Source organism: Muscardinus avellanarius, assembly GCF_963383645.1.
Source record: "Muscardinus avellanarius genome assembly, chromosome: 13".
NCBI classification, from domain to species: Eukaryota; Metazoa; Chordata; class Mammalia; order Rodentia; family Gliridae; genus Muscardinus; species Muscardinus avellanarius.
The window spans coordinates 93840245-93858587 of record NC_137799.1 but is presented as its reverse complement, the minus strand read 5'-3'; the positions used below and the strand labels follow the sequence as shown (position 1 = coordinate 93858587).

The 18343-nt window shown below is 50.9% G+C and overlaps 1 protein-coding gene across 1 annotated transcript in view; it reads left to right on the top strand.

Moving 5' to 3' along the window:
• Positions 1 to 11571: 11571 nt before the first annotated feature.
• IPPK (inositol-pentakisphosphate 2-kinase) overlaps positions 11572 to 18343 on the top strand; it is a gene marked incomplete at its 3' end in the record, with an annotated part of 46532 nt that continues 39760 nt past the window's right edge. Inside the window, exon 1 of the mRNA XM_080709447.1 lies at positions 11572 to 11666. Within this exon, the coding sequence (XP_080565573.1) occupies positions 11586 to 11666 (81 nt within the window). The 5' untranslated portion in view covers positions 11572 to 11585. The remainder of the gene's footprint in view (positions 11667 to 18343) is intronic.

Sequence of the window (18343 nt, the reverse complement as noted above, 5' to 3'; positions counted from 1 at the left end):
CGGGCCAGCCAGCACTCAGCTTTCCGCAGAGCCTTGGGGCAGGGCGGGCCAGGGTGCCTCCATTGTCCAGCCTAGGTGGAGGCTGGCTCAGTCAGGACAAAAAGTAGAGACTGTCAGATATGGACTGTTGTGAAAGCTGATGTCTTCTGGATTATGACTAGAGATAGGACTGGTTTCCTGAAGTCTGACCTCTAGCAGGCTGCCGCCTTAAGCCACCAGCTGTAAATAGAGGGATTGGTTTCCTGTGCAGTTCACTGTAGGTAGCAGGTCAAAGTTCCATTTTTATGAACAATTTGGTCCTTGTCCACTTATATATTTTCTCACAACCCAATTTAAAATTGGGTATAGCCAGCCGGGCGTGGTGGCACACACTTGTGATCTCAGCGCTTGGGAGGCTGAGACAGGAGGATCGTGCAGGTTCAAAGCCAGCCTCAGCTACTTAGTGAGGCTCTCAGCAACTTAGTGAGACCCTGTTTCCAAATAAAATATAAAATAGGTCAGGGGTGTAGCCCAGAGGTAGAAGGCCTATCCCTAGTACCACAAAAAATAAATAAAAAATAATAAAATTGGGTGTAAAAGCTGGGCACATTTTGGCACAGCCCTGTAATCCCTGTACTCAGAAAGCTGAGACAGGAGGATTGTAGGATCCAGGTCGGCCTCAACAATTTAGTAAGACCTCAGCAACTTAGTGAAACTAAGACAAAACAAAAATAAAGTGGGAGCCAGGCGTGGTGGGGCACGTTTGTGATCCCAGCACTGGGGAGGCTGAGACAGGAGGATCACAAGTTCTTGGCCAGCCTCAGCTACTTAGGCCCTTTGCAACTCAGAGAGACCCTGTTTCAAAATAAAGAATACAAAATAGGACTGGGGGTATAACTCACAGGTAGAATGTCCCTCAGTTCCATCCCCAATACCAAAAAAAAATTAGAAAAATAAAGTGGGGCTGTTGGTGTAGCTTGGAGGTAGAATGCCCCTGGGTGCAATCCCCAGTAACACACACACACACACACACACACACACACACACACACACACACACACACACTTTAAAAAGGCAAAATACTTGGATGGATAGATATTTCAGCAAAGAAAACGTGACTGGCTAATACATCACTGACCATCAGGACAGCAGAGCCAGGCGGCCACGCAGTACCATCTTGTAATGGCTCCGTCTAGAGGCCGAGGACACCATGTTGACACAGTGCTGACAGCTGGAACTCTTGCAAATCACGCATCAAAACGTAAAATTGGCTGGGCCTGGTGGCATAGGTCTGTAATCTCAGTATTGGCAGGCAGAGACAGGAGGATGTCAGATTTGAGATCCTGTTTCAAAATAAAAGTAAAACTGGGTGTGCTGGCCCATGTTTGTAATCCCAGTACTTGGGAGGCTGAGACAGGATGATCACAGGTTCGAGGCCAGCCTCGGCTACTTAGGCCCTCCACAACTTAGTGAGACCCTATTTCAAAAGAATAAGCCGGGCATGGTGGCACACACTTGTAAGCCCTGTGTTTGGGAGGTGGAGACAGGAGGATCGCGTGTGTTTAAAGCTAGCCTCTCTGGCTTAAGAGACCCTGTTTCCAAATAAAAATATAAAAAATAGGTGTCTGGGAGTGTAGCCCGGCAGTAGAAGGGTTTTCCAGGAACCCCAGTACCACAAAAAAAAAAAAGAATAAAAAATAGGGATAGCGGCAATAATAAAAAATAGAGATAGCGGCATTCTATCTCAGAGATAGAATGCCGCTAGCTTCAATCCCCAGTTCTGCGAAAAATAAATAAAAATAAAATAGAGCTGGGGGAAGCCAGATGTGGTGGCGCAAGCTTGTAATTTCAATAATTGGGAGGCTGAGACAGGAGGATTGCAGGTTTGAAGCCAGCCTCGACAACTTAGGCCCTCTGCAACTTAGTGAGATTCTGTTTCCAAATAAAAAATAAAGTTGGGCTGGAGGTTTAGCTCAGAGATAGAACGCCTATGAATACAACCCCCAGTGTTACCAAAAAAAAAAAAAAAAAAAAATAGAGCTGAGGGTGTAGAATGTCCCTGAGTTCAACCCCAATACCAAAAGCAAAACACAAATTAATAAAAGACTATACAACTACACTGTTCTTCACAGACAGCTTGATGGTTTTCTGAAAAGGACAGATCTTATCATAAGACCCAGAATTCCTACTCCTAGGATTCTACCCAAAAGAAATAAAAATGGGCATCTACTCAAAGACTGGTACACGAATATATATGACATTATTGTTCCTAATGGCCAGTAAGTGGGAACGTCCAGCAGCTTGGAGCCTTCCAGACACACACGTGCACACACACACACACACACACACACACACTTCACCTCGCCCACTGAGCCTTTCAGGAGGACCAGCTTTCCCTGCGTGGCCGCTGACTCCGGCCTGACCCTTCTGGGTTCTCCCCTGGCGTCTCCTCGGTGGTCTACCTCCTGTCCCCACCCCAGGGTCACACGCCTCACGCCCGGCCCTGGCCTCACCCCGCGTGTGCAGTGGGGGAACCCTGGGGCTGGAGGGAGAGTTATTATCAGGACCTGGCTCACACAGGTCGCGTGTGCGTCAGCAGCCTGGAGGCGGCTGGACGCTGACTGTGAATTCCAGTACAAAGGGCGGCAGGCAGCAGGCCAGGAGGAGCCGCCTGTCAGGGCAGCTCAAAGGCAAGAAGGCAGGCTTCAGGATTCAGCAGGAGGCTGCGGAGAGCTGCGCCCTCCTGCTTGGGCCGGCCTTCAGGACACCGGCTTTTTTTTTTTTTTTGTAGTCCTGGGGGTTGGATTCTGTGGGGCCTTCTACCTCTGAGATAGACCTCAAAGATAAAATAATAATAAAAGGGACGGGGGGTATGGTGTGGTGGCACACACCTGCAACCCAGTACTGTACTAGCCTAGCCAGTGCCACCATGCCTGGCTTATTTTTTAAAATTATTTATTTTATTTTTTATTATTTATTTATTTATTTATTGTGGTACTAGGGATGGAATGCAAGGGGCATTCTACCTCCAACCTACACCCCTAGCCCAGCCCTGTTTTTTATTATTTATTTATTTATTTATTTATTTATTTATTTTGCAGGTCTGGGGATGGAACCCAGGGGCATTCGACCTCTGAGTACAGCCCCTGCCCTATTTTTTATTCTTTATTTTGAAACCGGGTCTCACTGAGTTGCAGAGGGCCTCACTAAGTAGCTGAGGCTGTCTGCGAACCGCGATCCTCTGGTCTCAGCCTCCCGAATGCTGGGATTGCAAGTGTGCGCCACCAGGCCCGGCTTTTATTCTTTATTTTGATACGGGGTCTCACTGAGTTGCTAAGGACCTCACTAAGTAGCTGAGGCTGTCCGTGGACTGCAATCTGCCTGTCTGAGCCCCCCGAATGCTGAGATTACAAGGGTGCGCCACTGTGCCGGGCTTTATATTTTTATTTTTTGAAACAGGGACTCACTATGTTGCTGAGGGCCTTGCTAAATTGCTGAGGTTGGCTTCGAATCTATGATCCTCCTGTCTCAGCCTCTCAACTACTGGGATTGCAGTGTGCAGCACCACGCTCAGCTTCTGCATACTTTATTTATTTAAATTTTTTGTGGATAAGCCGGGCGTGGTGGCGCACGCTTGTAATCCCACGCTTGGGAGGCTAAGACAGGACGATCGCACAGGTTCGAAGCCAGCCTCAGCTACTTAGGCTCTCAGCAACTTAGTGAGACCCTGTTTCCAAATTATTAGTTATTAATTATTATATATAGGTCTGGGAGTATAGCCCGGAAGTAGAAAGCCCCTCTGGGTTCCACCCCAGTACCACAATAAATAAATAAATAAATAAATAAATAAATAAATATTTTTATGGTACTGAGGTATCATAGGAGCATTGAACCCAGGAGCATTCTACCTCCAAGCCACTCCTCCAGCCCTCTTTTTATTTATTTTGAAACGGGGTCTTACTAGGTTGCTGAAAGTCTGTGTGCCACCATGCCCAGCTCATACTTTATATTTTAACAGATGTTGCCAAACTGTCTGCTAGAGAGATTGTGCCAGGCAAGACACTACTTCACTGTAGAGAAGAGGGCGTTCTTGTGGCCTCCCCGGGCACATGCTTCCAACATTTTTTTCTCATTGGGAGCCACAGAACAAAGCCTTTGATTGGTGGTTCTAGGGACTCTGTAGCCTTCTGGGGTCGGCTTTTCTAATGATTATTTTCTTTTTTGTGGTACTGGGGGTGGAACCCAGGGGCTTTTCTACCTCTGGGTTATACTCTCGGATCTATTTTTATACTTTATTTGGAAACAGGGTCTCACTAAATTGCTGAGGCTGGCTTCGAACCTATGTGATCCTCCTGTCTCAGCCTCCCAAGCGCTGGGATTACAAGCGTGCGCCACCACGCCCAGCTTTTAATGATTTTTATAATTCAACTCACTGTGAAGCCGGTGTGGTGGTGCACGCTTGTAATCCCAGGGCTTGGGAGGCTGAGACAGGAGGATCACAGGTTTGAGGACAGCCTCAGCAAGCAGTGAGATTCCCACCAACCTAGCAAGACCCTGTTTGCAAATAAATAAAATCAGGCTGGGGTGCAGCTCAGAGGTAGAATGTCTCTGGGTTCAATCCCCAGTACCGTGCACACAAAAATACAACTGCTGTCTGCTGGTGTGGTGAAGCAGGTTCGCCTAGCCTTCACGAGAGCCGGGAGTCGTGTGCACATCAGGGCTTATTGAAGTGGCTTGGCTAGGTCCGCGCAGTGCTAACCGAGCGGGGTGCTCTTGGGAGAGGCTGAGGAGAGAATCTACCCTAGACTGTATGAGGGTGGATTGAAAGAGAGAAGCGGAAGCCCGGCACGGTGGTGCACGCCCGAGATCCCAGGACTTGTGAGACGAGGGCCGATCACAGGTTCAAGGGTAACTCAGTGAGGCCCTGTTTCAAAATGAAAAAATAAGCTGGGCGTGGTGGCGCACGCTTGTAATCCCCGCGCTTGGGAGGCAGAGACAGGAGGATCGCGCAGGTTCGAAGCCAGCCGCGCTGGCTTAAGAGACCCTGCTTCCAAATTAAAATAAATAAATAAAATATATATGCATATATATATATATACGTGTGTGTGTATATATATATATGTGTGTATATATATATATATATATATATATGTCTGGGAGTGTAGCCCAGAGGTAGAAGGGCTTCCAGGAACCCCAGTACCACCAAAATAATAATAATAATAATAATAATAATAATAATAATAATACATTTAAACAATAAACAAAATAGGGCTGGGGGATAACTCAGAGGTAGGATGTCCCGGGGTTCAATCCCCAGTCTTACACACACATGCACACACACGTGAAACCAGGGCCCAGCATCCTCACAAGAGTACCCTGGGCGGGAGGCCCCCTGGCAGAGCCCCTAAGCCAGATGCCACTGCCTTCTGTCCCTCCCTTCCTGCGGGACTCCATTTCTCCCTCCTGGCCCTGCAAACAGGAGCATCTTTCTGGAGCCGAGAGGCTGGGAGAGTCATCTTGGTCTCCCAGAAGCACCCCGAAGCCCCCGGCCTCTGCCTGGGTCGCAAGCTGGCGCCAGCCTGTTCACTCCTCCCGCTCTGGGCGCCTCCCAGCTGTTTCCGGGCAGGCTCTCCCGGCGCCTGGAAACCAGGTCAGGGTGGCCCGTGGGCTGGGGCGCCGGCAGTGGCTTTGTGCTGTGGATGGTGACACATTCCCGCACAGCTTCTCAGGCGAAGAAGAGAAGGCTGAGAACCCCACGGGCCACCTCCACCTCAGGCCGTGATCCGCCTCTGTCACTGCGCCCAAAGCACTTAAGCCGGTGACACAGGAACTTCCCGTCTGCCTGGGTCACCATCGTCTTCACGTCCCTGTCCTCCCAGAGGCGCCCAGGCTCCTCTTCCCCTCCCTGCCTCTCCCACAGATCTCTCCAGGTTCCCGCTGGCTTCTCAGCCCCGGAGCTCTGCTCGGCACCAGCCTTTCCTGCAGCACCGGGCTGCTCCCAGCCAGGGCTGGACCCTCCTGTTATGCCTCACCTTGACAGTGGGCCCCGGGCCCAACCAGTGCCCCTTGGTGGCAAGCTCCAAGCCCAGGAAACTCCAGGCTCGCTGCGCGTCTGCCCTGCGGCCAGGCACCCTCTAGGGAACGCAGTGGCAAGGGTGCCCGCTAGGACACATGAGGTGCTGTTCCCGCCTTCACTGTAGACAAGTGGGGGAGACGCCAGGATGCCTGAAGCTTCCTCCCTCCCCAGCCTGCGGGCCACCGTTTCTCCCCGGGAACGGTCTCCATCTCTGACTCTTAAATTCCTGACGCCAGCTGGGTGTGGTGGCGCACCCTTGTAATCCCAGCATTCGGGAGGCTGAGACAGGAGGACTGTGGTTCCCCGACAGCCTCAGCTACTACTTAGTGAGGCCCCTTGCAATCCAGTGAGACCCTGTTTCAAATAAAATAAAAGAATAAAATAAAGAATAAATATAAAGAATAAAAACTAGGGTTGTAGTAAAAAAAAAAAAAAAAACTGAGGGTGTAGCTCAGGGGTAGAATGCCCCTGGGTTCCATCCCCAACACTGAAAAAGAAAATTGACACCACCTCCTGTCCAGTTCGGGTCTCACCTGACAGCACCTGCCTCCTCCCAACTCTCCCTCCAGATCACTGTCTTGTCTTGGTTTTGTCGGTGGTGCTGGGGACTGATCCCAGGGGCATTCTACCTCCAAACTAAATCCCCAGCCCTTAAACACACACACACAAGAAAGGCGTGGTGGCGCACGCTTGTAATCCCGGCATTTGAGAGGTTGAGACAGGAAGATCGCGGTTCACAGACAGCTTCAGCTACCTAGTGAGGCCCTGTGCAACTCAGTGAGACCCTGTTTCAAAATAAAGAATAAAATATAGGGCTGGGAGTGTAGCTCGGAGGTAGAATGCCCCTGGGTTCCATCCTTAGTACCGCAAAATACACACACACACACACACACACACACACACCACGGTCTCTCTAAGTTGCTGAGAGCCTAAGTTGCTGAGTCTGGCCTTGAACCTGTGATCCTCCTGTCTCAGCCTCCCAAGAACTGGCGTCTACCACCACCACCTCAGGACCTGCTGAGCACTAATATATTTTTTAAAAGGTTCCCTTAGCAACTCTCCAGCCGTGCTTGGAGGAGTACGCAGGCACATTCACCCATACTCTGGGCATCAACGGCACATGTCCAAGATGAGAATTTATTTCATTAATTCTTTTTGTTTTTGTTTTTGTTTTTTTGGTACTAGAGATTGAACCCAGCAACATCATACCTCTGAGCTACACCCCCAGCCCTATTTAATTCTTTATTTTGAAATGGGTTCTCACCGAGTTGCAGAGGGCCTCACTAAATAGCCGAGGCTGTCCACGAACCGCGATTCTCCTGGCTCAGCCCCCCGAATGCTGGGATTACAAGCGTGCGCCACCACGCCCGGCTTTCCGGCTCGTTTTTTATATAAGAGAAGGAACATGTGAGAAATGTCACTGGTTCTCTGAGTTCAGGGTTTATTGGTCATCTGTGAGTCATGGCTCGGTGGGTGACTGTCCCCAGACCTGGGCCGGTGTTTGTTCGTGGGGTTGGTCTCTGTGAATGAGTTCACACCACAGATAACTTTCTGGAAATTTTTCTTGCTCAGCTTTATGTCTCTATGATTCAGCCCACTGAAACCTAAGGACCAAGCAGATCTATTTTAGCTTGTGTTTGTAAATTTTTATGCTGCTAAATAGATTTTTTTTGTGTGTGTGTTTGTGGATGGAACCCAGGGGCATTTGACCTCTGAGATACACCCCCTGCCCTATTTTTTATTTTATTTTATTTTATTTTGAAACCAGGTCTCACTGAGTTGCAGAGGGACTCACTAAGTAGCTGAGGCTGTGCGCGAACCGCGATCCTCCGGTCTCAGCCTCCTGAGTGCTGGGATCACGAGCGTGCGCCACCACGCCGGCCTAAATGGATATTTAGATTGTTTCTAACCTATGATGATGATGATGAGAGTGCTACTGAGATTTAAAAAGTCTAGCAAGACCCTGTTTCAAAACAAAAATAAATAGCTCAATGTGATAGAGCACACTTGTGACCCCAGCACTTGGGAGGCTGAGACCAGAGGGTCACAGGTTCTGGGCCAGCGTCAGCTACTTAGGCCCTGTGCAACTTAGTGAGACCCTGTTTCAAAATAAAGAACACAGCCGGGCGTGGTGGTGCACACTTGTAATCCCTGCATTTGGGAGGCTGAGACTGGAGGATCGTAGTTTGTGGACAGCCTCAGCTACTTAGTGAGGCCCGCCACAACTTAGTGAGACCCTGTTTCAAAATAAAGAATAAAAAAAAAAAAAAATAGGGCAGGAGGTGTGGCTCAGAGGTCGAATGCCCCTGGGTTCCATCCCCAGATCCGCAAAATAAATAAATAAATAAAATAAATAAATAAATAACACAAACTAGAAGCTGGGCGTGGTGGCGCACGCTTGTAATCCCAGCATTCGGGAGGCTGAGATAGGAGGATCACAGTTCACGGACTGTGAAGGCCTCAGCTATATAGTGAGGCCTTCTGTAACTCAGTGAGACCCTGTTTCAAAATAAGGAATAAAAAATAGGGCTGGGGGTATAGCTCGAAGGTAGAATGCTCCCGGTTCCATCCCCAGTACCACCAAAAAAATAAATAAATAAATAAATAAAAAATAAAAATTCACATTGAAAAGCCGGAATGGAGCTCAGAGGTAGAACAACCCAGTGTTCACTCTCCAGTACCACAAACAAACAAAACACAATAAAGTAAGTGGGGGCCCTGAGGGTGTAGCTCAGAAGACCCCTGAACTCAATCCCCATCCTCACAAACACACAAAAAGAGCAGTGTGGAGGCTCAAAGGCTGACCTTCTCCTACAGGCTTGGTCACGTGGAAGAAAGGGACCCGTGTCTGCGGTGTCATGCTCAGCTCCCGGCTTTCCACCGGCCCAGGGGCTGCACAGCTGTGCGTGGCCGAGCACAGACCGGGGCAGGATTGGCCCTGGCCTGGACGGTGGTTGCTGCCTCCTTTACTTCTGGTGTCCTGGTGGGAGCTTTGGCCACAACGTCGGGACCTCACGCCTGCTGATGTCATGGCCACTGCTGCTTCTGTAGGTGACAGACGCTTCTGTGGCCTGGCTGGGTGCCATGGGGACAGCACCAGCTGGTCCCAGGGCCCAATGAGGCCATCACTGCCACTACTATCATGACCACCAAGGAGATCTTAGCCCAGATGCAGGTGTATCAGACACCCTGCCACAGCCTGAGGGACTCCCCTTTGCTTATGGGTGCTCCAGGTGCCCCAGCTGTGCAGCGGCTCAGGATGTCTCCAGCCACGGCAGAGCCTCACTTATGTCTGCAAGAGCCCCACGACCCAGGCCCCCGGGGCGGCAGGCCTGGTATGCCCACCAGGCTGGCAGGGCAGTCTGTGGCCAGCCAGCAAGAGCCTGCACTGTGCAAGCCGGCTGCCGGAGCCAGCCGGCAAAAGTACAGGTTCTGAAGAGAGGCCTGAGGATGAAGAATTCAACTCTAAGAATCTGATTCTCAGAATATTTAATTCTAACCTGGGGGGACTGCCAGCCTACTGACTCTACTGGCCGAACCCTGCTCCTGGGTCAATATTTCCTACTGGTCGACGACTACTCCTGGGTCAGTATTCTCTATTGGGCTGACAATGGGTTTATTTTTCTAGAGGTATTTACACAGTTACAGGTCAGTCAATATCCTCGTGCTATCATCACCGGAATACAATAAAGACCAAACCAAATCACATACATTACAGGTCGGATAATCAGTACCCTCGTGCCATCACCACCTGATCTCTCAAACCTTTTACTTTGAACTTTCCATAACCCCAGACCTTGTTGACTCTGGGTGAAGGACAGTCAGCTGAGTCAGAATATTCTTTTAGGGGAAAACCTCAATGGCTTCCCACAGCCGGCCCCTGCAAAGCTCCCCTACCACTGGGCAAGTCCAGGAGTTCCGTCCCGCTCTACGCTGCAGCACCCCATAAAGCCGGTTTTAGTTTGCCTGCTCATTATCTCCACCTCCGATAGAGCGGTCTGAGCTGGCTGCAGTATGAACTGATGACAAGGACTGCAGAAGAGTGAGGAGCTCCAGATGCGGGGGCTGCAGAGCACAGGGAGTCCTAGCAGGAGAGCGGCTGGGACCCGCTCATCTGGGGTGAAGAGCTACAGGAGCTGCTAGCTCAGACCTGAGCGCGCCCGGGAGAGGCCGGCACTAAGAGCTGCTGGCACTGAGTTCAGAGGTGCAAATGCTATTTTTCTTTCTCATGATTTCTATCCACGATGAACAAAAGGACCCTCAGCCGAGTGACACCAACATGTGCATCAAATGTTATGTCTAACCCTGTTTTTTGCTTTTTTCCTGGGGTACTAGGGATTGAGCCCAGGGGCATGCTACCTTCGAGCTACACCCCCAGCCCTACTTTTTATTCTTTATTTTGAAACAGGGTCTCACTGAGTTGCAAAGGGCCTCACTAAGTAGTAGCTGAGGCTGGCTGCGAACCGCGATCCTCCTGTCTCAGCCTCCAAAATGCTAGTACAAGCGAGTGCCACTATGCCTGGCTATTCTTTATTTTTGAAATAGGGTGTCACTAAGTTGCAGAGGGCCTCACTAAGTAGCTGAGGCTGGCCGCGAACCGCGATCTTCCGGAATGCTGGATTACAAGCGTGCGCCACCATGCCCGGTATCTGTGTTTATTTTAAATGAAAAAAAAAAAAAAAAAAACCTTGTAAGTGCCTTGTTTTAATTTTAAAGACAGTGCTCCATATCAGCATAAGCCTTTGGGGCTCGTCCACAGCTCGGAGCATGAAGTGGTGCTGGGCCTGAGGTCGTGGACCCTCCGGCTGCTCCCGGCGGTGGCAGTCTCTCCTCCGCTCAGCACTGGGGAAAACGAGATCCGCTTTCCGCCGTCTCACCAAGAGGAGTCTCCGTCTGCGGCCCTGGGGTCCAGGTGGGGTGAGCCGTGAGGATGCCCTCGCTTCTCTGGGCCACGTTTCCCCGCGTGGAGAGTGGGAAACAAAAGTTTTTCCCTCCCGGGGCCGCCAGATGACTCTGCGTCAGGTGGCTGCGTGAGTGTGCGAGGAGTCATATCCCATCCTACAGATTCAAGAGACGAGCCTCGAGGCGCCGATCACCTGCCTGGGTCCCACAGCCTAGCGATCCGGAGCCCCAGGACTCCCGGGGCAACTCAGGGCGCCGGGCAGCCGCCGGCCACTCCCGCCGGCCCCACATCCGGCGCCAGAGCCGGAAACTTCTTTTCCGGTTCCCAGGAACGCGCTCCGGAAGTCAGTCGCTCTGCCAGTACCTAAGATGGCCGCCGGCCCTTCTGCCGCCGCGGCCTCCGAGGGGAAGTGGGCGGAACCCGGAAGTTGCCCGGCTCCGCTATGGCCGCCTCCGGGGGCGTGGCTTCCGGTCCCCGCGCCTCCGAGTCGCCGCGGCCAAGTGGAGCGCAGAAGTAGGCTGACAGGCGCTCCTCTCCAGGCTGAGACGGCTGGAGCTCGGCCCGGCGAGCGGCCCCCAGCTCGCATCCCCGCGATCCGGCCCGCTAAGCTCCAGGGCCGCACGGGGCATGGAAGAGGAGAAGATGGACGAGAATGAATGGGGGTACCACGGCGAAGGCAACAAGAGCCTGGTGGTGGCCCACGCTCAGGTGAGCGGCGCGCTGACCGCGCGGTCCTGGCCGCGCCAGATGCTGGCTGTGCGGGGACCCCGGCCCCCCGACACCTCTTCAGTGTGGCTCGCCCATCCCTCCAGCTGGCTCCTCTGTACCCCCAGCATCGCCCTCCCTAGTTCAGGTCCCATCACCTGGAGCTCCCTGTCCGCCCCCATGTCCCCGGTCACCCTCCTGTCACAGTCCCCATCCTCCCTCCCGGTCGCCCACCATCCGTGGTTCCCAGTCCCCCCAGCACCCTGCCCCTCCTTGGGGCCTGGTCACCCGGTACGTCCTGACCTCGGCGTCGGTTCCCAGCCCTCCCCCATGGCGCCTGGTGCCGGCCGCGCGGCCTCCACGGATGCTCGCCCGACAGAGGCCTCGGGGGACCGAGCCAGGTCAGCACTGGAGAAGCGCCTGAGATCTGTCGCAGAGAACTGCTGCTCTCTCCACTGCTCTTAATAATAAGGGGTACTGCCCACAGTTCACCTCCGGAACATTTGTGCGTGCGTGTGTGTGTGTGTGTGTGTGTGTGTGTGTGTGTGTGTGTGAGAGAGAGAGAGAGAGAGAGAGAGAGAGAGAGAGATTGGGGCTTGAACCCAGGGACATTCTACCTCTGAGCTACACCCCCAGCCCTATTTTATTCTTTACTAGGGGCCTCCCTAAATTGAGGAGGACCTCATAAGTTGTTGAGACTGGCCCCGAACCTCCCATCCTCCCGTCTCAGCCTTCCAAGTGCTTGGATTACAAGTGTGCACCACCATCCCCGGCTTCAGAACCTTTTAGAATTTAAAGGAGTTCCTCTTAATTCAGTCGGGTGAGAGTTTCTGAAATCAGTGAGAGCGTCTATGGTAGGTCCAGCCAGGGAGAGAAGAAATGGATTGGTGTGCGGCCCAGAACCCTTTGACGTCTTGTTTTCTGATACAACCTGGCAGGAATGTGATGGGCCGGTGGGGGCTGGAGAGAAGTCTCCTATTGGGAGGGGTTAGAGCTTGGTGGTTAGAGGCACGCGGAGCTGGGAAGATTTCCAGTTCTACCACTGCCTGGCAGAGGCTCACTGCCTGCTTTTGTAAAGTGGAACTAGGAATAGAATTTGCTTTGTGGAATTTAGGGGAAAAATCAATTGAGGAGGAGCCAGACAAGTTAGGCTTGGAGAGTGATAACTTTCATCCCCTTGAACAGGTGGAGCAAACAGAACTCGGGTTGAGGCTCTGTCCCTGTCAGATAGCTGTTCCACGTTGGCAGGAGTGCTGGGGTATGTGCACTGGTCAGCCGTACCCATAGATTCTACCTTTGTGTTTCACTGCCCGTTAGCTAATCAGGGAATTAAAAAACCGAGACCACAGTTCTACTTAGGATCTACAAAGGCCAACCCGAAGCTGCCCCCTTTTAATGAGGGGCTGATATATTGTTTCAGAAGTAGTGGAAGACATCAGAGCAGATTCCAGATTTGGAGCAAGAGGACACTCGGGGTTGGAAGAGCCCAGGCTCTGGTGTGGTCACCTTTGGCACCGGGGGCCCCGCTGCACTGTTGCCACCAGACCCGTGTTCTCTTCCTCCTTTGAGCAGGCGTCCCCGGAGCAGCCCGGTGTTCAGCTCTCATCATTATGATTGTGGATTTTTTACTTTTACTTTTGTCGTTGTTATTGGTACAGGGGATTGAATCCACGGCATTCAACCTCGAGCTACACCCACAGGCCTTTAAAAACATTTTTTTTTTTTTAATTGAAACAGCTTCTCATTAAGTTGCAGAGGCCAGCCTCGAACCAGTGATCTTCCGGTCTCAGCCTCCCAAGTACTGAGATTACAGGTGTGCGCCACTGCACCTGGCTACTTTTACCATTTTAAATTTACCTTTAGCCATCAGGCTCTCCTGCACCCATGCTGTCCAATAATAAAATGTTCCGTTAATATCCTTTTTGCAGTATAGGGGATGGAACGCAGGCCCCTGAGCACGCTAGACAAGCTTCCTATCACCGAGCTACGCCCTAGCCTTCATTCTTTCTTCTCTCTGCTTATTCCTGCTTGGTTGTTGTTTTAGCTCATGATTCAGAGTTGAAGATAATCAGCACAAAGAGTCTCATAAGAAAAATGTTAGCTGGGTGTGGTGGTGCACACTTGTAATCCCAGTACTTGGGAATCTGGGAGAGGAGGATCTCAGGTTCGCGGCCAGCCTCAGCAACTTTGAGGCTCTCCAAAACTTAGTGCGACTCTGTTTCAAAATGAAGAATAAAAAGCCGGGCGTGGTGGCGCACGCTTGTAATCCCAGCATTCGGGAGGCTGAAACCAGAGGATCGCGGTTCGCGGACAGTCTCAGCTACTTAGTGAGGCCCTCCGCAACTTAGTGAGACCTTGTTTTAAAATAAAGAATAAAAGTAGGGCAGGGGATGTGGCTCGGAGGTTAAATGCCCCTGGGTTCCATCTCTAGACCTGAAAAAAAAAAAAAAAAAGAATAAAAAAAGTCAGGCTGGGAGTGGAGCTCAGAGGTAGAATGCTCCTGGGTTTGATCCCCACTGCTAAAAAAAAAAAAAAAAAAAAGAAAAAAAGAAAAGAAAAAGAAAAAGAAAGAAAATAGAAAGATGTTTCTTATTCTCACAAGTTAAGTTTGGATGGTGCCTGTAGCTGATGTAGATAGCCGGATTGTTCTGGGTGTCGTACAGCCTGGAAAAGCCTTTGTGCTTGGCTTGGGTCTTGAGCCTGGCTGCCAGCTCAGCCCTGCTGGCATGTTTGCTGAGGCCCTGGACTGAGGAGGACAGCGCACGGCCTAGAACACAGCTTTTCAGAGTTGCTTGTGCCGAGGAGCGTGCACACTCCGGTGGTGTTTAGAGGTGGGTGCAGGAGACCTGGAGGATGGCCTGCTCCTGCGGGCGCTAGCGTGCGCCAGCCCTCCTTCCTGTCTGGGAGCAGACCCTGCTTTGCTGAGCTCCTCAGAGCTGTGCCATCCAGCCCAAAGAAAGGGAGGCCTTGGCAAGTCTTTCCAGGTAGGGGAAGGGTCACTTTGAGATGGCACGAGCCACACTCAGAGTCACAGGCCTTCCTTGTAAAGGCCCCAGCTGCCCTCTGCCGCAGAGGAACGTGCCTCACAGAGCATGGCGCTGGCGTCCTGAGGTCAGGCGGGCACATCTGCATCATTGGCCAGAAGAGGCTCGGTGATGCTCAGTGCCCTTTGCAAATGGGGAATGAGAGAGGCCTCTGCGGTGTGCAGGTCTTGGGGCCTGGGGTAGAGGGGCACAGTGGGCTGGGGAGGGTGAGGGGCAGGTGTGGGGTGGGCCAGAAGGCGACGGCAGGCCACTTCACAAGAGCTTAATAGTCCTGAGCCGGGCCTGGTCGTGCACACCTAGAATCCTAGTACTTGGGAAGCAGAGACAGGAGAATCATGGGTGTGTGGCTAGCCTTAGCAACTTAGGCTCTCCGCAACTTAGTGAGACCCTGTTTCAAAATAAAAAATAAATTGGGGCTGGGGGTGTAGTTCAGGGGCAGAATGCCCCTGGGTTCAGTCCTTACACACACACACACACACACACACTCTCTCTCTCTCTCTCTCTCTCTCTCTCTCTCTCTCTCTCTCTCTTTCTCTCTCTCTGTGTTGCTTGTTGGACCAGGTTCCTTCTCTCACTCCCCCCCCCCCCCCCCCGATACTGGAGATTGAACCCAGGGGCATTCCATCTCCAAGCTACACCTCCAGCCCTACTTTTTATTCTATACTTTAAAACAGGGTCTCACTAAGTTGTGGAGGCTTGCTGCAAACCTGCAGCCTTCCTTTTCAGCCTCCCAAATACTGGGATTACAGGTGTGCACAACCACACCTGGCTCCTTCTCTCACTTTGCCCTGGGCACTGATCCCAGGAGTGTTTTATCTCCGAGCTATACTCCAGCCCTTTTTATTTTTTATTTGCTAACAGGGTCTCTCTAAGTTGCTGGCTGGCCTTGAATCTGTGAGCCTCCTGTTTGAGCCTCCCAGGAGCTGGAATTCCAGGGGTGTGCGTTGTGCCTGGCTTGGACCCTCTGACTTGCATGCCGAGGTGTCTGGAGTCCAGGTGTGGGCCCCGAGGGAGCCTCAGGCAGGGCGTGGTGCCAGGGCACAGGCTTTGCTGGTGCAGCGAGCCGGCACAGTGCTGGAGCGGCAGCCATCTCCTTGGTCAGCAGAGCCGGTGCCACTGCCCTGCCGCTGCGGCTGGACTTCCCTGGGCACCTCCGCCTGCCTCTTCACTTTCGGCTTGTTGGTTTGGCTCAGGGTCTTGTTCTGTGTTCTGTGAAGGTCACTTTATGTCCGCGTTGCCCTTCGGTCTCGTAGGTATCCAGGGCATCGGGCCCTGGGGCGCAGGCCTGGGTGTGCAGCGGCAGACAGGGCTCAGGCCTGGCACAGCGCTACGCTGTCAGGTTCCCTACTTGTTGACAGAGGTAACTGGAAAGCTTTGCCATTTAACTGACCTGCCAACAAACAGCGTTTAGCGCGTGCATGGAGAACCGCTGCTTCCAGTCCTGCTGGCCCTGCCTGCTTTGTCTGGGCCTTGCAGGTGTGAAGGTCAAGCCTGGGCTGGGCCAGCTATTGCTTCTCAGCTCTTTTTAGGATTTCTGGGTTTTAGATTTTTTTTTTTGGTAATTTGTATATAAAAACTTGAATAATTTAGATTTGTATGTGTATGTGTGTGTGTGTGTGTGTGTGTGGTGCTGGGGATGGAATCCAGGGACATTCTACCTCTGAGCTATATCCCTATCCCTATTTTATTCTCTTATTTTTTATTATTTTTTGTGGCACTGGGGATGGAGCCCAGGGGCATTCAACCACCAAGCGACACCCCCAGCCCTATTTTTTATTCTTTATTTTTGAAACAGGATCTTACTGAGTTGCAAAGGGCCTCACTAAGTAGCTGAGGCTGTCCGTGAACTATGATCCTCCTGTCTCAGCCTCCCAAATACTGGGATTACAAGTGTGCAGCACCACACCCGACTATTCTTTTCTATTTATTTATTTATTTATTTATTTATTATTTTTTGTGGTACTGGGGGTGGAAACCAGGGGCTTTTCTACCTCTGGGCTATACTCTCAGACCTATTTTATACTTTATTTGGAAACAGGGTCTCACTAAGTTCCTGAGAGCTGAGGCTGGCTTCAAACTGGTGTGACCCTCCTGTCTCAGCCTCCCAAGTGTGGGGATTACAAGCGTGTGCCACCACACCTGGCTTATTCTTTTATTTTAAAACAAGGTCTCACTAAGTTTCTGAGGCTGATCCCAAACCTGTGATTCTCCTGTCTCAGCCTCCCAAGTACTGAGATTACAAGTGTGTGCCATCACACCCACCCTGCTCTAGATAATTATTTTATAGTGGATAAATTAGGTGTATTATGCTGTATTCTTTTTGTGTGTGTGTGGTACTGGGGATTGAACCCAGGGGCATTCTTCTACCTGTGAACTACCCCCAGCTCTTTCTTTTTTTTTAATTCTTTATTTTGAAACAGCGTCTCACTGAGTTGCAAAGGGCCTCCTCACTAAGTAGCTGAGGGTGTCCGCGAACCGCGATCCTCCTGTCTCAGCCTCCCAAATGCTGGGATTACAAGCGTTTGTCACCAAGCCCAGTTTGTATAACATTTATTATGGGGAAATGTTTGCAATGTTAAATGGAAAAAAGGTTACATAGAAGCAGAGTATAATTCTAATTACACTTGTACTTGGAGGAAAATACATCAAAATGTTACAAATAGTTATCACTTTGCCTTAGTATTATGATTTGTTTTTTACCTTTGTGTGTGTGTGTGTGGAACTGGGGATTGAACCCAGAGGCACCCAACCCAGAGGCGCCCCCCATGAGCTACACCCTAGCCCTTTTTTTTTTTTTTTTTGGTGTAGGACTGGGGACCCAACCCAAGGGCATTCTTCCTCCAAGCTACATCCCCAGCCCTATTTTTTATTCTTTATTTTGAAACAGAGTCTCACTAAGTTGCAGAAGTCTTCACTAGTTAGCTGAGGCTGGCTGGGAACCTGCACATCCTCCTGTCTCAGCCTCCCAAGTGCTGAGATTACAAGTGTGCACCACTGCCTAGATTTTTAGTTAGTTCGTTTGTTTATTTTATTTTATTTTTTTGTGGGTCTGGGGATGGAACCCAGGGGCATTTGACCTCCGATTTACACCCCTCTACCCTGTTTCTTTTCTTTTTTTTTTTTTTTTTTTTTTTGGTGGTACTGGGGGTGGAACCCAGAGGCTTCCTACCTTCGGGCTATACTCCCAGACCTTTTTTTTAAAATATTTTATTTGGAAACAGGGTCTCACTAAATTGCTGAGAGCCTCACTAAGTAGCTGAGGCTGGCTTGAACCTGTGCGATCCTCCTGTCTCAACCTCCCAAGGGCAGGGATTACAAGCGTGTGCCACCACGCCTGGCTTTTTTTTTTTTTTTTTAATTATTCTTTATTTTGAAACAGGGTCTCACTAAGTTGCAGAGGGCCTCATTAAGTAGTCAAGGCTGTCCACGAACCATGATCTTCTGGTCTCAGCCTCCCAAATGCTGGGATTACAAGCGTGTGTCACCATGCCTGTCTTAGTTTATTTATTTATTTATTTATTATGCTTCCATTTGCTATTTATTTATTTATTTATTTATTTATTTATTTACGGGTCTGGGGATGGAACCCAGGGGCATTGAACCTCCAAGCTATACCCCCTGCCCTATTTTTAAATT